The 25653-nt window shown below is 37.4% G+C and overlaps 1 protein-coding gene and 1 long non-coding RNA gene across 8 annotated transcripts in view; both read right to left on the bottom strand.

Annotated features, from left to right (window-relative positions):
• LOC127529207 (uncharacterized) overlaps positions 1-1567 on the bottom strand; it is a 232028-nt gene extending 230461 nt beyond the window's left edge. The window contains exon 1 of the long non-coding RNA XR_007935896.1: positions 1514-1567. This is a non-coding gene — a long non-coding RNA (uncharacterized LOC127529207). The remainder of the gene's footprint in view (positions 1-1513) is intronic.
• An 8446-nt stretch (positions 1568-10013) lies between these two features.
• dnm1l (dynamin 1-like) overlaps positions 10014-25653 on the bottom strand; it is a 203829-nt gene continuing 188189 nt past the window's right edge. For all 7 annotated transcript variants that reach the window (XM_051931989.1, XM_051931983.1, XM_051931977.1 and 4 more), the window contains 3 exons: positions 17814-17923; positions 17059-17218; positions 10014-10074 (listed from right to left, as the gene is read on the bottom strand). In XM_051931989.1, coding sequence (XP_051787949.1) covers positions 10018-10074; positions 17059-17218; positions 17814-17923 — 327 coding nt within the window. In that variant the 3' untranslated portion in view covers positions 10014-10017. The remainder of the gene's footprint in view (positions 10075-17058; positions 17219-17813; positions 17924-25653) is intronic.

The raw sequence follows: 25653 nt of genomic DNA, 5'->3' as shown, positions 1-25653 counted from the left end.
TTGTTTGTTGGTGTGTTGTGCTCCGGTTAAACATTTTCTTGCTAAGTGCCTCCCCTTGTGACACAAATGGCATACTGCAGTTATGAAACAGCACTACACACTGTTCTGCTTTTCCCTGCAACGAGAGCAGGAAAAACTATCCTTCTCCTTGGTCTGAGATGCATGTTTTTGCACTTTAATGTCTCCAGTACTTACAAGCTGCAGTTGCTGTTGTAATACCACAACATCTTTGTTCACCACTTCCATAGCCAGTATAATTTCTATGGCCCTTTTCAACGGAAGTTCAGTTTTTGCCAGTAACCAATGTAGCTTTCAATCATCGTTTATGCTGCATACCAGTCTGTCTCGTATCATGTCGTCCAGATTGCCACCAAACTCACAAAACTCGGACGCCCTTTGCAGCTACAAAATCGGACACAGATTGGCCTGTGTTCCTCATTTTGGAATGAAATTTGTATCTACGAACAATCATGCTGAGTTTGGGGGCAAAATGATCTATAAGTAAAGTGATGATTTGACTAAAAGTGAGTGTGGATGGTTTGGAGGGCTGACATAAGTCTCTTAAAAGTGTGTACACTTTACTGCCACATGGATCAAAATCAGAAATTTTCCCATTTGTTGCCTTTAGATGCAGTAGTACCATCTCCTGAGATTCAACCAACACGTCGCCAGTGTAATATACCAATAACCAATCGGAATAATTCCTAAATTGTGAATTTATTTCCAACTTATTTGAAACAACAGGTGTTATATTTAGTTACTCCTACAACTCCTGAGTTGACTTAACAACCTGGAACTTTCCTGCACCAATCCACCAGGGGCCTCATGTATAAACGGTGCGTACGCACAGAAATGTTGCGCAAGAATGTTTCCATGTTCAAATCGCGATGCATAAAACCTAAACTTGCCATAAAGCCACGCACATTTCCACGGTACCTCATACCCTGGCGTACGCAAGTTCTCCGCTCAGTTTTGCAGACTGGCGGCACCCAGCGTCAAAGCAGTGCTACTGTTCCTGTGTGGTTACCCTTTCTTTTTCAGATCCACATCCATGACGCAGCTTTATAAATACACTGAAATTAATCGCATATTGTTTATTAGTTTAATTCATCTGATTGTAATTAACCAGTAAGAATATAATGGTCCACTGAATGGTCAAACTATTCCAAATACCATAACTGCTTTAGCGTTGTTACTCTCACTGCACCTTCTTTTACTTCTTTCAGCTGCTCCCGTTAGGGGTTGCCACAGCGGATCATCTTTTTCCATATTACTCTCACTGCACCACTCGGAGCAGCTGATCAGAAGGAGGATTATCGGTATACAGCATCAAGCACACGCTGCCTCGGCCATGCTTCCTATTTGAACTGCTTCTCACACAGCAAACGCTTCAAAACCTTTCCTGTACGGACCTCGCGGTTCAGAAAGAGTTTCATCCCAAGAGCTCTAAATGTAATCAATCAGTACATCAAGTGCTCCTTGTAGAACTGTTTGTACTTATAAGTACAATCACCTCACTGTAAACTTGCACTACAGTTATAATATTGCACAACCTGAGCCACTTTATAAAGCGCATATTTACATATGATGATGATATTATTTTTAAGATGAAATGCAGCAAAATGTTTATAATACAGATAAAACTAACTTCATTTAAATAATCTATATTGTTAATAATTAAAGGACACGGTGTCTCTATGGTAGCACAGATTGTTCCTGCCTTGTACTGTATGCTTCTCTGGGACTGGCGTGAAGGATAGAATAATTAAACATGTACTATGAAGATATGTCAATGTTTCTTAAAAGTTTTGAAGAATCGGTATTATAAGCTTACAGATGGCTTAACGTCTATCACAGAGCTGACTGTGTGGCGATTGGGTATTTGGACAAACAAAAGGAACGACAGGAATTGGAGGTTAGTACATTTGAAAGAGACAGCACTACAGCACTGCTGTAATAAATTATTTATCGTAGGTCACGCACAATCACTGCGCCACCGTGTTCCCATGTTTAATAACATGCTTTAACTCCTATCGTCATGAAAATTATATCAAGTATACATCTCAGTATTTTAATTATTCACAGAGCTATAATATTACGAATGTAATGGATTTTGTGTCCTGTTGGAGGAAGAGAAAGCCAGTAAGCACACAGTGTTTCACGCACATAAAGCACATAGAAGATCAAATACAAAACAAAGCATTTAACGTGCTACTTTAGTTATGATGGGATTTGAGAAACTAGTAAATTAAATGATTTTAAGATGAAGTTTATGATGTTCTACTTTAATGACAAAATAAACGACGCGATCAAAGTTTTTGAGATTAAAGTTGATATTTCGTGCTTTTCTCACACTGTGTGCCTATTTTTTTTTCTCTGTACCCTAATAAGCTTTCATATGAAACTCAGACGGTGGGCTACGACTCGGCTTTTCACGGCGAATTTGATATCTGACAATTATTTTGGGCACTGTGTGACTTTGTGAATTTGACCTTTCGAGTTTCTCCGACACGCTATGTCACTCGATCAACTTCTTTTTCTTGTTATACCACTGTTTAAACCAACAAATAGTACGTTTTTCCTTGCCTCCATTTGGTATTCGCTGAAATTCTTAAATTTTCCCCTGTGCTTTTCCCATTGTCTTTTCACAGAAGGCTGAGCTTAAGGGCTATTTATATTGATTTGCATATTCAAAGAGGAGTAATTCTGGGAGGAGTTGGGGCGGGACAGAAGGCGCGTGCACGTGTGTTACTTTTCACGCTGATCAGGATTTATGTAGCGGATGAACGTGGAAGTTTGCGTACACACAGATTCCTGCATCTGGATTTTTCTGTGTGTACGCTTATTCCCGCTTTTGTGCTTACGCCATGTTATAGTGTGAGTTCTACGCAGGGCGTTATACATGAGGCCCCTGGTCCCTTGCTGCCCGTTTAACTGCCTGATCAATAATCCAACACCTATCTTTGTTATTTAGCCAGATTGCTGCTGTTGCTATAATGTCATAATTATGTGCTGCTACATACAACTGCAACTCATTTGTTTTGTTTTTGATACTTCTAGCTATTAAGGCAAATTATGTTTACTGTATTACTCATTTTACTTTTGCATTTAAATGTTGTGTTAGAATTCACATTCTGTGCATTTTTATTTTTACACTATCGTTTGTTCCTTCATGTACAGGTCTAAACCTGGCCTCTCCTGCCCCCTCCAATGCCCTAGTTTAAACAAACCTCGACTAACCTACCCATACACCTCTCCAACACTTTGGTGCCCCTCTGGTTCAGATGTAACCTGTCACGGTGGGACGGAGTCCTAATACTGCATAAACCAATACACTTCTACCCTACACCAAGATTTAAGCCATGCATTAAGCCTTCTAATCTCCTTAATCTTGCCTGGACTGGTTTGTGGCATAGGCAGAACCTGGGAGTAGACTACCTTGTCAGGTGCCTGGCTGAAAAGCAGAACTAACTCTTTACATCTGGATCGCAGAACTGACAGACTACACTTCTGTATGTTAATTGTTCCAACATGGACAATGACAACTGGATCCACCCTTGCTCTGGCCAACAGCCTATCAATTCTTAACCCATACGTTAAGAACTGTTCAATATATAGTAACTTTTTTTTTTACACACTTTTTCCTTCTTTGAAAACTCACTTGTTGAATATCCATTGTTTGTTAATTTCTTATTCTTACAGCCACTTGTGCCTGATTGGTACATTAACACTATTCACCTGCCTACATACCGCTGAGCCCTTATCTTTACCACTTTGAAGTCAGCCGCTGCCTTCTTTTTCCCCACTAAGCAATTGTTCTTACTATCACTTAACTATTCATAGCTACAACTCTGGTAATTTACTTACAGAGATGCCAGTGTCAGCTACTGCTGCTTACTGCCCTGGCTCGCCGATGCTAATTTGAATACAAATGACAAGAACAAGTAACAAGAACAATGTTTCCAAACACTCCCCCAGACATTCAGCGGCTTTTGCTCCCATGCAGGCAATAAAAAGGCAGATAAACTATTCTAAAGGGGGGAAAAAAAGCTTTTAAATTTTCCACGGGGGTTCTTAGTGTCAACCAAAACAAAAAGACTTGAGGAGCAAAATATATTTTTTAATTAACTCTCACACCTCAGAACACAAAACTCTCAGCTGCTTCTCTTCTGTTCGCAAGTATGATGGGAGCATGTCAGCATGTCTCGGTCTACAATCACCACTCTTCTCAGTCTCTTGATTGTAATCATTAGCAGAAATGATGTATTAGAGTGTACTACTCTTTAACTTAAGGAGAAAAAACAGCCCATGGCTGTTTAAATGACATTAGCTGCACCCATATCATGTCCCATGGAGTGTGGAGGCAGGTCACCATCCTGTAATGTAAGGACATGCCACTGGCTCATGAAAACATAACATCACCGTGTGCTCTGACTGCTGGTGGGGAACTGGCAAAATACCACCAGTGTCCTCAAGTCACTGATCAGGCTTGGTCTGCAATAGAAATAAAATCCTACAGTAGTACTTTACATTCCTTGCTTTGTGCCCCTATAAATGCAAGTTATTGCCAATATACTAACAATCCAATTGTGCTTCACTTACTCAGAATATGGAAACATTTGGAATTAAATCACTTAGAGATCTGTACATAGACAATGTCTTTGCATCCTACAAACAATTACACTCCAAATTTAACTTTCCAGCAACACATTTCTTTCAGTACCTTCAAATTAGAAACTCTGTTAAACAGAACCTGCCCAATTTTCCTCACCTCCCTCTATGCTGGAAAAAATATTGCTCAGCTTCGAGGACTTAGACAGCATTTCTGCAATATATAAAACCATTTTACAGTCCCTCCCTTTCAAAGGTCCAAGAGGACAGTGGGAAAAGGATCTCTCACTCAACATATCAGAAAAGGAGTGGAAGGTAGCAATGCAGAGAATTCATTTCGAGCTCCATATGTGCAAAGCATACAATTGTTCAACTCAAAATTATATATCGAGCACATCTGTCTCATTTAAAATTGTCCAAAATGTTCGCAGGTTGGATCTTGCCCTGGAAACGCTGCAATCAAGTTCCAGCCTCACTGGGTCACATGTTTTGGCCTGCACCAAATTAACATTATTCTGGACCAAAATTTGTAAATGCCTTTCAGACAGCCTTGGTGTCACAATCCCTCCTAACCCACTAACGGCTGTGTTTGGTGTACTCCCAGATGGGCTTAAAGTGAAGAAGGAGAAACAAACTATAATTGCCTTTACTACACCACTGGCTCGCAGACTTATCTTGCTAAACTGGAAGAATCCTAACTCTCCTCTTTAAAGTCCATGGGTAACTGATGTTTTATATCATTTGAAATTGGAAACAATCAAATTCTCAATTAGAGGATCTGTGCCGAAATTTTTCAAAACCTGGCAGGATCTAATAATAACATTTCAGAATAAGCTTTTAAAACACTGAGGAAGCAGATTCTCTCCCCATTTCTTTTTCTTCTCTATTTATCTTTATTCACTTATTAATTCTGTTTACTTAATTTTTACTAGCTTTAAGTTTTATTCTGCTGCCCATGCTCTCTTTCTCAGGGGTGGGGGTTGATTTGTGTTCAATCCTATTTTTATAAAATTGATCTGTTTGTATGGAATGTTGTGTGATTTCAATAAAATCAATAAAATTATATAAAAAAAAAGAAGAAATAACTGCACTGGAGTCTGGAAATGTTCCACTCTTAATAGGTTTATCTCAGAATTGCAACACTTTGGACATGTGCAGCACAGCTTTAATTTAATGTGGGCAACAAAAAATTTTGAAATACAGGGTGAGTCAAAATTATGTTAACATTTGAGTGGCGGAAACAATTTATTCACAAAACACACTTCATATGTGCAAGATGATTTACAGGGATGTCTCAACCTGTTCACCATCATATTCAACACATGTACCATATGTGGCACACAGATTGTCCATAAAAATTGTATACAAGTATATATAGTTGTGCTTGAAAGTTTGTGAACCCTTTAGAATTTTTGTCTCATTTGTTTAACTGGTTTCTCTTTATCTACTTTTAGGACTTGCGTGATAATCTGATGATGTTATAGGTCATATTTATGCAGAAATATAGAAAATTCTAAAGGGTTCACAAACTTTCAAGCACAACTGTACATAGCAGTACCATTAGTGTTAACATAATTTTGACTCACCCTGTATAGTAATACATTTTAAAAAATGAAATATAGTAGGGCCACCATTTAGCGTTTTTCTGGAGACCAATGAGGGTGGGGGGTTGGAGAACACGTTAAATGAAGGAGGCACTGATTTGTCAGGACCTCATTAGTACGGGTCTGTGTTTTGTTTTTTTTAAAACAGTTATTGTTATGATTACTATGACCCAGGCTTGAGTTTTAGTTTAGCTACAGCCATTCCATCATGTTTATAAGCAGACTTGACTGTTGTAATGTCCTGCAGTCTGTTCATGTTGTTCACTTTTTACTCTAAAGACAATTCAGAACATGGCAAGAAGGATCATACCTGGAGCTAAGATATGTGATCTTAGAATTCCAGTTCAGAGGCCACTTCACTGGATTCCATTTAGTTTTAGAGTTAATTTTAAATCCTCTATATCACATATGAAACTATAAAGGGTTTCTCATCCTTTCCCCTCAGACAACTTATTAGTCCAATCTCAAGATGCAGGTCCCTTTAAAATGGAAAGAATAATTAAAGTTAGTGGAGGAGGCAGAACCTTTAACAATAAACTTTATTAACCCACACTCTGGGAAGAGCTACCTACTACTATTAGAAAAGTTCCATTAATTATTTAAATCAAGGCTGAACACTCAATGTTATATTTTAACAGTCCTCTTTTTGAGCTGCTGCTGAGACTGATCATACAACTTTTCAATCATAATAGTGTTTTTTTGTGCTTTGCAGTCTTCAAATGTCTTAACTCTCTTCTTCTTCTTCTCATTATGTTGCAGTAGCATAAAAAATTAATAAAGCAGGCACTTGAAAAAACAAATATTTATTTACATCAGTTTTCATGTTATTCTGCTCTACTTTTTCAGCTACTTCTGTCCCCAATGCTTCAAAGGTTTGTATCATGCAGTGTGTAGTGCTTACGAAGTTTGACATTAAACCTTGAGGTTGTGGGTTTGAATCCCATTATTGACACTGTGTAACCAAAAGCAAGTCATGTCACCTGCCTGTGCTCCACTTGGGGAAAAAAAATTTAACCAATTGTGTCTTAAAATGTTGTAAGTCACTATGGATAAAGGCATCCACCAAATAACAATCTGTTTAAACTAAAAAAAATCCATTTTGCAGATTCAACAATTTTAAACACAAAACAATGGTGAATAATGTATTTGTAACTACAGAGTGAAGATTTCAGTGAAAAAACGTGGTATAGGCTTGAAACTGCAATATTCAATATGTCATGTAGTCTGCATACTTAATGACTTGCACACATATACCTAACCTATTTTAAAATTAACTCTTTCATATATAGTATATTTTTAGCTCTACTTATGATGCTATATTAGTTGCTTTTCCTTTTATTATACATTCTTGTTTTTTTGTTTTCACAATTATGCTATATTAATGTATGAGAAAGTATTTCTTGGGTTTTCCCCGGAGAAACATTGAGCACGTTCTTTTAATCCAGTTATTCCTAGCAAAGGGTCCTAGTTAAACACTGACTGGTTTGTTGTACAAAAACAGTATTACCTTAAAATTACCTTTTTAGGTAATACCTTAAAAAGTGTTACCATACTCTGGTGTTTGAATAGCTCATAACTGCTAGGCCTTGGGCACGCTGGAGCAGCAGAATTGGTGACCTATTCAACTCTGGGACTTTTGAAATGCTGCCCGCTGTAACCTTCCAACCTCCAAATTTCTCAGTACGCTCTGAGGGCACCTAGAGAAGATAATGGCCAGAGCAGCTCAGCTAACCAAGAGAGACAGAGAATGTGCGACTTAATCATTACAGCAGTATTCACATAGCCATACTCACTGGAGTTTTCCCAGCAAATCTTATATGTTGACTGTACACTGAATGTTACTTAAATCCTATACTATCAGTTTTGTTGTTATTTTAATGCCATTCTAGCTTTGAGCTGTATGCAAAACTACCATTCCAAAAAGGAGCTAATGCTCTCTACTCTACACACATGGATATGTTAAGCTATGACTTATTGATGAGAAATAGAAAAGTCAGAAGGGAATTGCAGCGTTTTTACTGTATGCTCCTCAGATTACTGGTAATGTTTTATTTCATACACAAAGGTTTTTAAGCCTGCAAAAAATTACATTACCTGGTACATTTTTGGTAGCAAAATTCACTTTCTTTTTTGAGGATGAATACAAATTCACTGCAGCTTCTTAAAAACTGCTCTTTTACAAATGCCTGTCTGTAAAATGCTAAAGGTTGTTGGTCTGTCACACAAACTCTCATACTCCTAACCCTTGAACCTTGATCTCAACCAACAGCTTATGCCATGATACATATAATACGACTGATGAAGTAGGTATGTGGGCTACCTTGGCCATGAAATTGGGCTTCGAGTCTTTCTCAAGGCAAGCAGCAATGTAGTGTGGCAGACATGCAAAGCACAGCACCATGGGTACACAGTGCTGCTGACAGGAAAATCACCATGGCGCACTCTGGTGACAGTGCAGGATTTTTTTTTTTGTTGTTTATTTTGCCTTATACAAATTCTGGTGTTAGGCATTTGTTAGTTTTTGCATACCCCTTGCAATCAGAGCACAGAATTGCAGGTTAAGAGCCTTGCTCAAGGACCCAGCAGAGTAATATTTCTTTTGGCAGTAACAGGGATTTGAGCTTCTGCTGTACTGGACTGTGTTGTTAATGTACTGTATGTAAATAATTATGGCCGTCGGGGAACTGGGGAGGTCTATCTTATACACAGTTTTGTGTAAAAATTTTTTTCTTTATTACTTGTTTAACATATTCTGCTCGTCAGTGTCTCTGTGTGTGAGTGCCGGGTCAAGGCTGGGTGTGTCTCTGGGGCCTCATCAATAAAAAACAAATCAGCTTTTTCAGGATTGTGTGAATTCCATTTGCAGCCTCATAACATGACCATAGACTAATATAAAAGTTTTGCTACTTGCAGGCACACAAAAGTCTGTAATGTTATTATTTGACACTACAGAACATAAGAAAACAAACTTAAAAATGGTATGTCAGATAACAATTAAGAAGATTGTCATTTAACTTAATTGTATACTTTTTTTTTTATCATCAAAATGACACAGACCATATTTGCAGCTATTTTATCTCTTTCCTGCTGGTCATCATATTGTGCCTGTTGCCCCTCTCTTTAGGATATGAGTGACATCATTGTTTTATCCAAAACCCTTAAGGTTCTACCAGATCTCTCAGCCAACAAATTTATAAATGGTGATGAAAATAATGACTCAACTATCCATTTTCTGCACCGTCTTACTCCATCATATGATTGTGAGGAGGGGAGATCATCCTGGCTGGAACAAACCCTGGATGGAAAGCCACAATATCACACAAATCCCCCCAACTTCATTGTGCTCTGTACATGTGACAGTACTGGCCCTATAAACCAATCAATTAATTATTTTTCTTACCAGCAAGGTAAAATGAAGTAAAATCTTTCTTTGTGTCAAAAGCTGTCAAACCACAAACAGACTAGTTAGTAAACAAAAATGTTTCGTTATTGTTTGAACTTGGCCCTGAAAAATGAAACCAATTCATAATAAGTATTTTTTACTTATAATGGTGACAGGTAAATATACAGGATATGGTAAATATTACATTCATTGATTAGCAATGCCGGTATTAAATTTTACATCAGCCACACTACATACATACCATGAAATAGAAACATTGGTTTAACATTTAACTGTAGATTTGAAACACCTTATCAGTCTATAAGCCATATAATATATATAATGAAAATTGCCTATTAACAATGAGGTTCATCCCAGATGTAGGAATTTTATTTATGGCTGCAGTTTTCAGAGTGTTCATCACCAGAGATGTGTCTCACGAATTTCAGCAATAATCTGACTAGCCCTCTGGAGTGCCTGAAAAAATCAAAACATAAACCACGTTAGCAAATGGCAACAGCTGCAGTATCGTGATTAGTTTAGTATTCAAGACAGTCATTAAACATTTTCCTCCATAAAAACTAAACACACTTTGTAAATTGTTAGGAACTACTGTTAGAAATTTTATAGAAATCTGAAAAATATGTTAATTATGGGGAAAAGAAAAATTGTAGCTTGCACATTCATGTGAGAGACATGACTTAAGAATACTGCAAGCAAAATAATGTCACGAGAAATGTACAACATAATGAAAAGCAAGCTCTGTAACAACACAAAAGTGAGACTATTTATAGCTAAAAAGGTGACTGCTGCACTGTCCACTAACACAGTTTATATATAAAAAAAAAAAGCAGTTGATTACATGTACCACTACAAAAGGTATATTTTCTTCAACATGACTGCATTTTCTTGTTTTAAATTTTGCAAAAAACAAAAAAAACCCAGAAAATGAAATTATATCCTACAACTGCAAAGCATTTGTTGTATTTCAGAAAGAAAGAGTGAATTTATTTTAAATTCTCCACTAGATTCACATTGCTTTTGTTGAAAGGATTACTGGATGATGACAATGTTTCATAAATGAAAATGTGTGAAGCTAAAATGAGAATAATTATTGGCAGGAGAAAAGATTAAACTTTTGTTTTAAACTTCCAAACTTGAATGCAGCAAAGTCTGAATATGGCTTTGAAGACTGAGAGGTTAAAAATTGTATTTTTTTATTTTGGTGTACTTCATGCTATATTAACATTTGCATGGTCATTACTATCAACTTTTCATGGAGACTAAGGCCGGGTTTATACTTCATGCGACGTGAAGCATGTGCCTGTGGACATTACTGCTATGAAAGCGTTGTACTGTTTATACTGGCGCATGTACTTTGCGTAAATCTGAAAGATTCCACCAGGTGGCAGTATGAGATCATCACAGTCAGAAAATGTTTGGTTTTGCTATGTAGTGAATTGCCTGAAACATCCATTAAACTCCGAGGACACCTTGCCACAATATCTCTTAAAAGGATGGATGTTTAATGATTACATCCATCAAGCCAGGGATGTGCCCATCCCAGCAAGCATTCGGCATGAGGCAGAAAATATCCCTGGACAGGGCATCAGCTTATCGCAAGGTGAATACAAGCACATACACACAATAGCGTCATTTTACCATTACCAAATCCCCAAACCTGCATGTCTTAGGAAGGAAACCAGAGCACACTGCGGAAACACACCAGGAAAACACACAAACTTCAGACAGGGAACACCAGAGCAGTGACTCCCTACTATAAGGCAGCAGCGCTATCACTCCACCACCGTGCCTGCCACCTCCACATGTGTAATTATTAACCGTATTAATTATTTAAATGAAGTTAACGATTTATCTGTAAAATGTAATAATCATAATTTAATGCATTTCATCATGAAAGTGAAATCAAGTGTAAATCTAAGGATTCAAAATGTGCAGAGAGACGAAATATCATACATTTAATGTGTTCTGTGTGGCAACTGCTGTTTGCCGCTGCTTCATTTCTAGAGGAAGACCCAGAAGCACGTAGCGATTAACAAGTGGGCTGGTTTTAAGATGAGGTTTATGACATTCTACTTTAATGACAAAATAAACTACGAATTTAAAGTTGAAATTTTCACTTTAATCACAAAATAGACCTTTTCACTGTGTCCCTAATTTTTTTTCTCTGTGGCTCAAATATGCTGCTGTACATTCTGATCGTGTTGTGAAGGTGCAAAAAAAGATGATATGTGAGACCTTTAAAATGTATCGTGTCATTACGATGGGGAATATGCGACGCTTGAATATAAAAGCACCACAAATGCATGTGTATGTCGGCATTTTGCTTTACCACATTGAACCATTCATCAAACATTGAAGCACGTGTGTCGATCCTTTAGGATCTGCAAAGCAGCTTTCTGTTACATGTTGATAGTAAACAGAGACTCTGAAGTCCCGTTCCAACTTCATCACACTGCACCTAACACCCCTCCGATTTTTTTTCTGGTACTGCAACTTGCGCACAAGTCACATTCATTTTTGAGGATGTCCTCAGAAGAGGTTGTAAACGAAAGCTGGGAATACATGGCAGCCATGATGCGTGTCTGTATGCGTTCTGAGTGTGAAGTATAAATCGGCCCTTATGTTGCTAAGATGATCTTTTTGATTACCCATAGCGCAATACTGGAACCTCTCAAGTTCTGGTAATTATTTGTATGTGCTTCTTTTATTATTTTCTTACATTTTTACTGGATCAAACCTTCAGTATCATTACTTTGTATTTATTCTGGAGGCTCGCTGCTCTACTGTTAGTGCTCACCTGTGCTCCCCAAATCCACCTTTCTTGCTGTGCTGCTCTGCTTTTATCAGCTTTGCTATTTCTTGGATAAGTACTGCCTTTCCACTGTGCTGAAATACTCTCATAATGAACTTCACAGTATTAAATACTTTCTCCAGAGTGGAATGTTTTAAAGAAAAAAATTAATTATTTTGCAGTGTCCAAAGTACACCATAGACCAGGGTGGTGCCAGACTGCGACTAAGAGGTTCATCAGCAACATGTTCTAAAATACATTGTCCTGCTCAGAGTTTTGGGCATAAGGGTGCCAAATGTGTCATATCTGCACTATACTGAAATAAACTCTGGATGTGGATCTGTGCACAGCATGCTTAATACAAGGTCTATCAATGATAAGCATTAATACTGTCTGAATTCATTACAGACTGCAGCCTTTGCTTATGCTTAACTGAAATATGGCAAAAACCTAATGAGTTTTTGTCTCTAAATGAGGTGACTCCATCCAGTTATGTAAACTTTCTAGACTGAACTACTAACTCAGTTAAGATCACTTTTCCAGACAATCATTCTTATAGGTAATTTTAATATCAACATTGACATTCCTGCATGTAAGCTGACAAATGCAATTCTATCGCTGTCGGACTATTTTGATTAGGTACAGCATGTTCATTTTCCTGCCCACTCTGGTAGTCACATGTTAAGACCTGGGGCCGCATTTATAAATGGTGCATACGCACAAAAATGATGCCTACTCCCATTTCCACACTCACATCGAGATGTATAAAAACTAAACTTGTCGTAAAGCCATGCACATTTTCACACTAGCTGAAGTCCTTGTGTACGCAAGTTCTCCGCTCGGTTTTGCAAACTGGTGGCACCCAGCATCAAAGCAGTGCTACTGTTCCTGTGTGGTTTCTCTTTAGTTTTTAGATTCACATCCCTGACGCGGGTTTATCAAATGCACTGAAATGAACGACATATCGTTTATTAGTTTAAGGCATCTCATTGTAATCAACCTGTAACCATATAATGGTGCACCAAATGGAAAAACTATTCTAAATATCATCATTGCTTTAGTGTTGTTATTCCCAGTGCACCAATGAGTATTTAACCCACTGTATCTGAATGTGGAATCACAGCTGTACAGCAGCTGATCGGATTATCGGTATACAGCATCTTGCACACGCTGTCTTAGCCATGCACACAGTCTACTTGAATTTTTCCCATATGCCAAACGCTTCTGAGCCTTTCCTGTAGGGACCTCGTGGTTCAGAAACAGTTTAATCCCAAGTGCTCTAACAACACTCAATCAGTCCATCAATTGTTCCTGGTAGAACTGTTTGTACTTAAAAGTACAATCATCTCAATGTAAACTTGCACTACAGTTATAATATTGCACAACCTGAGTCACTTTATAAAGCGCGTATTTACATATGATGATGACTGGCTACTTAGTCGATTTAGATTTCCAAGCGCTGTCTTCTTGGAGCTCTTGATTTAATTTTTAAGATGAAAAGCAGTAAAGCTTGTTTATTACATTATACAGATACGTTTTAAACTTCATTAAAATAATGTATTTTGTTAATAATTAAATATGTGAGGACAAGGTGGTGCAGCGCTAGCGACGACCTGGCCCCCCGTTCAGGGATTGTTCCTGCCTCGCGCTGTAAGCTTTCTGGGATTGGCATGACCCTAGATGTATAGATGGATGGAATAATTAAACATGAACTACGAAGATATTTCAATGTTTCATAAAAGTTTTGAAGAATCAGCGTTCTAAGCTTACAGATGGCTTAGCATCTATTACAGAGCTGATTGTGTGGTGATTGGTTACTTGGAGAAAGAATGTAAAGACAGGAATTGGAGGTTAGTACGTTTGAAAGAGACAGTATTGCTGCAGTAAATTATTTAATTGAAGGTCGCGCACAGTGCAGCAAGCATCTTGCGGGAGGGAGGCAGGAATGATCTCTGGACAGGGCGCCAGCTCAGCGCTAATACTGCGCCACCATATCCCCATGTTCAATACATGTTTTAATTCCTATCATTATGAAAATGATATCAAGTATACATCTTAATATTTAAATTGTTCAGAGAGCTGTAATATTATGAATGTGTTGTATTTTGTGTCCTGTCAGTGGAAGAGATAGCCCGTTTAAGAAGCACATAGTGATTAACACACAGAGCACATAAAAGAACACATAGAAAGAAGCATTTAGCATGCTACTTTAGTTATGATGGGATCTGAGAAACTAGTAAATTAAACGATTTTAAGATAAAGTTTATGACGTTCTACTTTGATGACAAAATAACGTACATGATTAAAGTGGAAATTTCGAGATTAAAGTTGATATTTGGAAATTTTTTTCCGCTGTGTCCCTATTTTGTTTTTCTTTTCTCTGTACCCTAATACACTTCCATATGACACTCAGAAGGTGGGCTACGACTCGCTTTTCACAGCGACTTTGATATCTGACCACTTCTTATTTATTTCGGACACTTTGCGACTTTTTGAACTTGAACTTTCGAGTTTCTCCACCACTCTGTTACTTGATCAACTTCCTTTTGTTGTTTATATCACTGCTTAAACCAACAAATACTACATTTTTGCTTGCCTCCACTTGGTATTCGTTGAAATTCTTCTATTTCCCCAGTGTTTTTGCCATTGTCTTTTCATAGAACGCTTAAGGGCTATTTATATTGATTTGCATATTCAAAGAGGCATAATTCTGGGAGGAGCTGACCAGGATTTATGTAGCGGAAGAACGTGGAAGTTGGCGAACGCACAGATTTATACATTTGGATATTTTTGTGTGTAAACACATTTCCACTTTTGTCCGTACGCCATGTTTTAGTGTGAATTCTACGTATGGCTTTATGCATGAAGCCTTTGGTCTGTACATTTGGTTCATCTGCTGGCAACACAGTAACACTGATTTGTGCTTTTAACAATCTCAGAGCCTCTTCTGCTCTTAACTACAAATGTCAAAATTCTTTCAGAAACCATAAACATTTCTGCTCCTCCATACTTACTGGATCTATTTCTGATATTTTTCAGTATTCTCCTTTTGCATCAACATTAGATATTTATGTTGGTCACAGTCAGCACTAGACAAAATAGCTCCTTTAAGTATTCATCTCCATGTTATAATTATGTGCTATGATCAGCAGTAGCTGACTTCACAGTGCATGTTCAAGCATTCTTCGACTATCATAGGGTTTTCATGGATGTACTAACTGTGGCTGAGAATGCATACCATAGCAGAATGATAAACAATGGCCATGAGTTTTGTTCTCTGTTAATAAATTACTTGAACCTACATCTGGTCCCATCACTTCTTTTTCTACAGACTGAAAAATTAATTCACTTTCTCAACAGTAAAAAATATAAGCCTAAATAATTCAATATTAAGGAGTTCATTTGCCTTTTGTATTTTCCCTGTCTCCATTCAGCTCCTTTCCCAGATTTTTGCCAAATTTTCATCTACATTTATTAGTGACCTGCTCTGTAAGATGAGGTCAACTATTACACTTATCTAATTGTGACTTCATGTGAAGCTGTTACAACAATAAAAAATGCATCCTTTGACTCTGGCTATGTGCTAGTTGCTTTGAAAATGGTTTCTGTAACAATAAGGTTAAAAAAGTGTGGTCTTAATGCTGACAATCTGAACAATTTTCAGCCTCTCTTTCATTTACCTTTTCTCTCATGAATTACTTAACTTTTAAGAATCTAACGGAACCCTTTCAACCTGGTTTTGAGAAACTAATGATTACAAATCAATATACTATATTAATTCTGTTAGATCTCTGTGTAGTATTTGCTACTGTCAAGCATGATTTTTCCAACTGTCCACAATGGGGAACATTGTCTTTTATTTCTTTGTTTTTCCTGTATTTATCTTCAAAGTAGCGTTTTATGCTGATATTATTATGTATCCATATAATGTGTCATTGATGTATATTATTTGCTTTTTCCATGTTGTTCACATTTGAATTTTTGTGAAGTGCTAAAATGTATTATTTTTTTGACAGCACTAGTAATTATATTCAATCTTTTTCTTCCCACAGAATGTGTACTTTATATTTAGCTACTTTACTTTTTCTAATTTTGTCAACTTGACTATACCTATTCAGACTATTTACTATCACATCCATACTGGACTACTGCTTTTCAATCTAGTCTTTTACTGTTGCTTCTGTTAATTTGTCTATTACATTCAATAACTAGGGTATTAAAGATGGTCTTTTACAGACTATGGTATAATCATACATTGAATATTTCCCACTGGTTTTCATTGACATACAAAGAATATATTTTAAGGGATTGTATAAGTAATCACTAATTTGATACAGGGTTTTAGTATACTGTAGATATTGTTTGAACCTGGTGATTTTATGTGTTTTCATCCCTTTCATTCTTAATAACAACTCTCTTTTTAATTTCAAGTTTGCATCATTAATATTCTTATTAACTAGACACACTGTTTCAATGATAATAGGAGCAGAAATTTATGGTATATATTTAGATCTTCCTTTACATTAATATTTCTTTAACTGCATTTTAATAATACAAATGTAAAGGAACAAAACTCTTATGATAAAGTATTTTCTCTCCTGTCCTTGCTTGATGAAAACAACTTATTTTTTCAACTTTAAAATTACCTTCAACATGTCGGCTGCCTCATTACGGCACTGAGCCATATCTTCAGATTCAGTTAAAAGGTCATTCAGTAACATAGACTTGTAGAGCTTTCCCACCAGCTCACTCTGGAGGTTATCCTTGACATGGTTGACAAGAAAATGCATCACAGCCTTTGGAACGCTATGTAACACAAGAAACCAAATTTAAATAGCAAAAAAATAAATAAAAATTACAGTATGGCAGAACAATGTCATCCTAACAATGTTCTTATCCTAATTATACATATACAGATAATTGGCATTTCACAGTTTTAAAAGGGAAAAATGTTATGAATACTAATGTGAAACACAACTGAAACTTATATGTACAATATACAGTATAAATATCTGAATGGTTTGCTAACAGCCCATTTATTGTGTACACTAAGATTTTAATTCAGATTACTCATCTATTGTGTCCTGTAGTTTGTGCAGTGGTTGAACATACTTTTTGGGTAGTATAATGTGACCAGTTTTAGAAATACTCACTTCCCAGTTTTTTCAAACAATGTCATTTTTTTACTTCATATACATGATATTCATTGATAGTAGAAAATGATGACTGTGAAATAACATTCAGAAAAAATATTCACTTTGAATAAAACAAGTCTCTTGTGGACTATAATATGATAAAAAGATGACATTTAACTAACAGAAGAAAAGCTAGTAGTTGAAATAAGCAGTGCAAAAAAGTAATTAATGCACTTAACACACTTACAGGTAATTTTTAAACATACCTGTCCTGTATATTTTTCCTGACAATCAGGAAATAAGACTTGATGAGTCTCTCAATAACCTCACAATCACGCTGCTCTCTGGCGGAGAGTTTTCTGGCCACTGGGACAGGCTGAGAAATAATTTAAAAATTGTTATATTGATCAGCCACACCATAAGGAAAAAAAAAACTCAAACATACATGCTTTAAATCACCAAAAGTGAAATTGCATATGCATATAGCTTGAGCAGACAAGTTGTAAAGTTGCATTTCTTTAGTTGTTTCTTGATTGTTTTTACCTAGCTTTCAAAAAGTACACTTAGGACTGTCTCCTTTGTAGATTTCGCTTTAAAGAGAGAGAGAGAGATTGATTTAACTTCTGTCAGGTGTTAAATGCCTAACCTATGAATAGCCTCAATTCAATAAAATTAACTCAGCTGGCTGAAAAATGACATACAACAAGGTTGAATTTTCCCATTTTCTTAATTCTGTGCAATTTATAATCAATTTTAATGTGTACTTTTCTGTTTTCTTTTTCCAGTTTTCCATCTAATCAAAGGGCTGGGCAGCCATTTGTGATGTTTGAATGAAAGCAGGTACTCCTGCTGTTGATGACAGCAACTGCATCAAACGTTTTAGTATGAAGCTTAAAAAACAATAAGTAACACCTTAAGTACATTTATGTTAGGTGGAATGCCCAGTGGAGCAGGGCGGTCTTTTGGCCTTGGAATCCCTGCAGATTTTGTTTTTTTTTCTCCAGTATTTCACCCAAGAAAATTTTTTTTTCTGTTCTTCATTGGCCATAGATAACAACTCTGCTTTACCTATTACTTGTAGATCTGTGTCATATGTGCATTGATTTATTCATATTTACTATTTTAGGTATGTACATAATGTGCTATCTTCTTTTCTTATCTTAATTTGTTTTTGTTTTCTTATACGTACATAATGTGTTATCTTCTTTTCTTATCTTAATTTGTTTTTGTTTTCTTAAAAATGTTTTTATTTCTTGTAAAGTACTTTTAGCTACATCCGTATAGGAAACTGTGCTACAGAAATTGTAGAACAGACTGGCACTATCGATTTTGCCAGGCTGGAACCTAAATCCTGGCTTAGCAAACAAATGCCAAATGCAAATGCTCACTTTTCCGGAATAGCCTCCTTGTGGAATGCAGTATCCCCAGTCTTATATGACAAGATTGTTGATACCAGACCATGTAACAGCCAGGGAGACCTCTTTCAGAGGCATGAAATGGACTTAAGTTCTGAACAAAGGACCGTAAATCAAGGATGAGTAACAATGAAGGACAGAACTTTGCACAAGGAGTGAACTAAGAGGATGGGATTATGTGCACCCAAGAAGATATCTATTCCTCCCCATAAAAAACCCTTGTAATACCCTAGCTAACTGCTCTTCTTTCAGTACACTACAGCTTAACCTGGCCCTAATTTGGCTAATGCTAGACTGGAAGAGTTCTGGAATTGTGTTATAAGTTTCTTCCCAAACCCAGTTAGAAAGCATAGCAGCATTTTACACACACATGCTCTCTCTCCCACTCACATACAGAGACACACAGAGAGATTGAGCTCTGTTTTGGGGGGTGGGGTGGGTGTAGGTTGGTGATAAGCTCAAGCAGAGGCTACCTACTGTGAGCAAATGAACGCCACTTGTAGATAACAAGCTTACAACCTGCCAAAGAATTTTTCCAACTTGAACACATGAATTGAAAAATCTGAACTGATAAGCTATGTGTATTTTTCATAATAGAGGCAAGTTCTAAGATAAACATAGAACACATAACTTATGTGTCTTTTGCTATAGGAGAGGAATAGTTAAACTAAGCTTTCATAATTTTATGATTTGTGTTGATAGATCTATATACAGTCGAACCTCGGTTTGCGAGCATAATTAGTTCCGGAAACGTACTCGTATATCAAAGTGAATTTCCCCATAAGAAATAATGGAAACTCCGATGATTTGTTCCACAGCCCAAAACTATTCATATAAAAATGATTAATACAAAATATAAAGTAAAAATACATAAAACAAATTAACCTGCACTTTACCTTTGAAAAGAATCATGGCTGGTGTGACTGAGTTTCTTATCTCTTGTGGGATTGCACCCAACGGGACGACACGTGGAAGAGCGTCCCAAAGCAATCGCAGTCTCCCAGCACTGTAGCAGTTCACTGTAAAAGTGAATCCGAAAAGATCGCGGACATGCTATAAGTGCCTGCCATCGATGGGTGATACAAGGAACAAAGAACATTAAAAATGCGCAGGGCCCTGCTTGACTGCTGTGTCTGTGTATAGGAGAGCGGCAGATCCCGCTACAATAACCGCGGTGTTGCTGTTTCAAGCTGAATAAAGCGGGTGTTGCTAAAGTACTGAGACTCAGCTTTGTGTTTTAGGGTGCAAGACGGGGACTCGCACATCACAGCACACACGCGCGTGCGAGCACACACACACACACGAGCGCGCGCATGCACACACACAATAAAGCTGGTGTTGCTAAAGTACTGTGACTCAGCTTCGTGTTTTAGGGTGCAAGACGGGGACTCAAACGTCACAGCACACACGCGCATGCGAGCACACACACACACACAATGCTAATGCTGCAGTAAACGCTCGTACGGATGTTGACTATATGAGTGAGGCACGCCAACTCAGACGGAGAATAGGAGACAATTGCCCACAATCCCGCAGCGAGAGAGAGAGAAGAACCACGAGCTCAGTTGTGATCACATGACGCTCAGCAGATAAAGCGTATACATACTACTCGTACTGCAAGACCTCGCTCGTTTATCAAGTCAAAATTTATTAAAAATTTTTGCTCGTCTTGTGAAACACTCGTAAACCAAGTTACTCGCAAACCAAGGTTCCACTGTATATGTGCACATATCCATCCTCTATTTTCCTTATTTTACAAGCAAATGTTGAAATGAATACAATAATACCAAGCATGTCTAGGTTATTTGTGAAAGTATGTCTTTGGCCATGAATCACAACAGAAAAAGTCAAAGTATTACTGTAAACTTTTGTCAATTTCTATTTTTTATGAACTTTGTTCATAAATTGTACACATCTTGTCATATTTATGGCATTCTGGCCGGACGGTGAAACAGAGATCCTACACCTCATTACCTGCATTACTTTTATATCCTGAGGTGGACAAGTTAAATCACTTTCACTCCTACTAAATAAAAATGTTTTTATTGTTAATCTATTGCTCTTCATTGTTCAAGTTTTTATAGTTGGACTGAATTGTTTTAGATTTGTCTGATTATACAATGATGTCTCTTGGCCATCTATTATCTTAACTTAGGCTTAACCACATTCACCAACAGTATTTGTGAGAAGCTGTAAGCAACAGTCTATTTGCAACTGCTGTTTAAGGACAATAAGCACTGCCAGCCAATCCCCACTTCTGATGAAGTGCACATTTACTATGCAACTTCATCCAAGATGTTATGTTAGGTCCTCTTCTTGACATAATTTATAATCTTTAGTTCTTTATCTCATTCAGATTTTTCATTTTCATCAAATTTGTCAAAGCAATCTCTATTCTAGACGATATCTTTCTGCTTATCCTGTATTTAGTTTCTTAAAGAAAGTTGAGGTACACTCACACAATGAAGAAACATTTTCCAACCTCTCCATCAAACCTTTTGCACTAACTAGAGGTGTACATAAAGACTTCAGTAGTTTAGTAGTGGTCAGCAAACTAGACCTAGTATGCCTTGATTCGTTCTTTTGGCCTTTTCTGACCAACAAATGTACATGGCCCATGTCGCCTCTATAATATGCTTTCACAAACTATCAACAGTAAATGATACAAGTTACAGTATATACAGTGTGTACAGAGTAAAAATAAACAAATCAAGATAAAACCATTAAGTGATCGATAAAATAGCCAAATACAATTTTGATGATGGACACAGTCTGTAAAAAGTGGCCGAGGGAATTGATCTGACCAGTCAAATTTACTTGTTGTAAACTTCTTTATTCAGTTTGTCCACCAAATAAAACGGAAGATCAGATTAATTTACTGTTTTGTAAATAAGGACAATAGCTCTTTCATTTCATCTAACACTGTTTCTCTCCACAGATGCATATTAATCCAGACATAATTTTGGCATATAAAAAATAAAAATACCATACATGTTCTCATTTTTAATTACTCCTTTTAAATTATAAATAAAACTATCATTATTCTCAAATTTTCTGATTTAATTTACCTTTACTCATTTATATTTAGTTATTACACTGAATTCAATTTAAACACATCTGTTTTGTATAGGATTTACATTGTACTATGCAGCTCAATTGAAATGTTTATATTGTATAGGACACAGAGTGCAGCCACAGAGTTCTGAAACAAATTTACAAGCAAACTACAATTACAAACTATACAAATTTCTCATATGCTACACACATAAAATACAGATTAGTTAAAACACATTTTAATCTAAAGCAATATTAAACTGAATTATTTTGGTAGTATCCTAAAATATATGACCATTAGCAATATTGTTCGGATATAACCAGTTTAAAGGAGGAGAAGAAAACAGAAACTCAAATCAGCGGCATCCCTGGAAAAAATAAACTTTTTGGTGAGCCCATGGTTTACAAAGTCAGAGGACAAGTCAAACATATTCCTGGAGATGTAGACCAACTGGCTACCCACCCCATCCTGGACATTCTATAGTACAAGTTTGTGCTGGGCTGTCTAATATAATGTACACTATTATTAAGGCTTTCACTTGACAAAATTTGAGAGGAGATCTTGATATTTCCTATAGACAAGCAAAACAAACAAGTCTCTTCCCTCTGTTCAAAAGGTTAGTTTGTTCAGAAAATGAAACCAAATCTCAGTCCTCTAATTTGATTTTATTGCACTAAATGAAACGCAGCTTAGCTCTGGCATGGCTGTTTTAATCGAATCTGCGCCTCAAAATTACAGCTTTGCTCATGCGGATCGCCAAGGTAAGAGAGGCGGCGGTTTAGTAAACATTTACTCAAGCCGGTTAAAGTGTAAAGATGTCAGTTTTGGTAAACTCAAGTCCTTTGAGTATCTTGCTGTTGTTATTCATGAAGTTTCTCAGTTTCTAGTATTATCCATGTATAGACCTCCTAAATACAATGTGTCTTTCTTTGAGGAATTCTCAGACTTGGTATCAATTACAATTACGAACTATGACACGTTCCTAATAGTTGGTGACTTTAACTTTCATATCGATAATCAGTGTGACCCGAAAGTAAAAGAATTTATGAACCTCCTGGACGGACTCTTGATTTGAGACAGTGTTAGTCAGCCTACACGGGCGGCACGGTGGCGCAGTGGGTAGCGCTGCTGCCTCGCAGTTGGGAGACCTGGGGACCTGGGTTCGCTTCCCGGGTCCTCCCTGCGTGGAGTTTGCATGTTCTCCCCGTGTCTGCGTGGGTTTCCTCCGGGCGCTCCGGTTTCCTCCCACAGTCCAAAGACATGCAGGTTAGGTGGATCGGCGATTCTAAATTGGCCCTAGTGTGTGCGTGTTTGTGTGTGTCCTGCGGTGGGTTGGCACCCTGCCCAGGATTGGTTCCTGCCTTATGCCCTGTGTTGGCTGGGATTGGCTCCAGCAGACCCCCGTGACCCTGTCTTCGGATTCAACGGGTTGGAAAATGGATGGATGGATGGATAGTCAGCCTACACACAAAGCAGGTCATACATTAGACTTAGTAATTTCTAAAGGACTAAAAGTTGATGTGAAGCAAATCGTTGATATTGGTCTATCAGACCATTTTCTTTTACTATTTAAGATAGAAATAATAATAGAAAATATTCACGAGAAGCATATTGTTAAAAAATGCTTCTTTGATTCATCAGCAGTTTCAAAATTTACAAACAATCTAAGCAACCAGTCTGTTTGTAGTGCTTCTTAGTAAGGTGGAAAATTTTAATACTAAGGTGAGAGCTGCTGCTGACATAGTCGCACCTGAAAAGACAGTTAAAAAATCCTCTAACATTGTTATACCATGGAAGACCCAAAGAGTGTCTGATTTAAATAGAACATGCCGGAGAGCTGAGCGTAAATGGAGAAAAACTAAACTAACTATCCACTATGAGATACTGAAGGTTAAAATAATAAAAAACAACAACATAGTCCATCTTGGGGCGGCACGGTGGCGCAGTGGGTAGCGCTGCTGCCTCGCAGTTGGGAGATCTGGGGACCTGGGTTCGATTCCCGGGTCCTCCCTGCGTGGAGTTTGCATGTTCTCCCCGTGTCTGCGTGGGTTTCCTCCGGGGGCTCCGGTTTCCTCCCACAGTCCAAAGACATGCAGGTTAGGTGGATTGGCGATTCTAAATTGGCCCTAGTGTGTGCTTGGTGTGTGGGTGTGTTTGTGTGTGTCCTGCGGTGGGTTGGCACCCTGCCCAGGATTGGTTCCTGCCTTGTGCCCTGTGTTGGCTGGGATTGGCTCCAGCAGACCCCCGTGACCCTGTGTTCGGATTCAGCGGGTTGGAAAATGGATGGATGGATAGTCCATCTTGAGAGGCGGTGTTATTTCTCTAGAATTATACATAACAATACTAGTAATCCCAGAGTCTTATTCTCTACGATTGATCGTCTGATAAACCCAGGTCACTCAATGGAATGCCTCCAAAATAATTCCAGTGAAACTTGTGAGGCTATTGCTGTATTTTGTAATCAAAAAATTAATGATATTAGAAACAAAGAAACAATATAGCACATCTCCCCAGCACTGATCCTCTTAAGCCCCAGTACTCCATTATAAACAAATTAAATTCTTTCACCAGGATAGATTTACCTGATTTATATAAAATAATTTCTCAACTGAGACCCTCCACCTGCGTCCTTGACCCAATACCAACAAGTTTTTTCAAAGAAGTATCCGGTGTGCTAATTGACAGTATTTTTGACATAGTAAACTTGGCATTAGATACGGGGGTCTTCCCAGACTGTCTTAAGACTGCTGTAATTAAACCTCTACTCAAGAAAAATAATCTTGACTCCTCTGCTTTTGAAAATTTTAAACCTCTCTCTAACTTGCCATTTCTTAAGTAAAATTCTAGAGAAGGCAGTCATTATGCAGCTAAATGACCACCTCAATAAACATGCTATTCTTGATAAGTTTCAGAAATCACAGTACAGAAACTGCACTCGTTAAAGTAGTAAATGACTTGCGGGTAAATGCAGACAGAGGCCATTTATCTGTTCTCATCCTCTTAGACCTGAGTGCCGCATTTGATACCATTGATCACAATATTCTTAGAAATCGCCTTAGTGGGTGGGCCTCTCTGGCATTGTCTTAAATTGGTTTGAATCCTACCTGGCAGGTGGAAAATTCTTTGTTAGTTGTGATAATTATACTTCAATGACACATAATATTCTATATGGTGTTCCACAAGGATCTATCCTGGGTCCTCTGCTCTTTTCAATTTACATGCTTCCATTAGGTCAGATTATCTCGGGGCATAACGTGAGTTACCACAGCTATGCTGATGACACGCAACTGTACTTATCAATAGTACCTGATGACCCCGACTCTGTTGATTCACTGACACAATGTCTTACTTTTGTTTCTGAATGGATGAGTAGTAATTTTCTGAAACTAAATAAAGAGAAAACTGACATTTTAGTGATTGGCAATAATGGATATAATGAGATTAGAAATAAACTTGATGCATTAGGATTAAAAGTCAAGACGGAGGTAAAGAATTTAGGAGTAACTGTTGATTGTGACCTGAATTTTAAATCACATATTAATCAGATCACCAGGACAGAATTTTTTTCATTTAAGAAATATAGCAAAAGTTAGACCTCTTATATCATTGAAAGATGCTGAGAAATTAGTTTTCAGT

Source organism: Erpetoichthys calabaricus, chromosome 1 (genome assembly GCF_900747795.2).
Source record: "Erpetoichthys calabaricus chromosome 1, fErpCal1.3, whole genome shotgun sequence".
Taxonomy (NCBI): domain Eukaryota; kingdom Metazoa; phylum Chordata; class Cladistia; order Polypteriformes; family Polypteridae; genus Erpetoichthys; species Erpetoichthys calabaricus.
The sequence above is the reverse complement of the archived record's forward strand: the minus strand, read 5'-3'. Positions and strand labels throughout refer to the sequence as shown.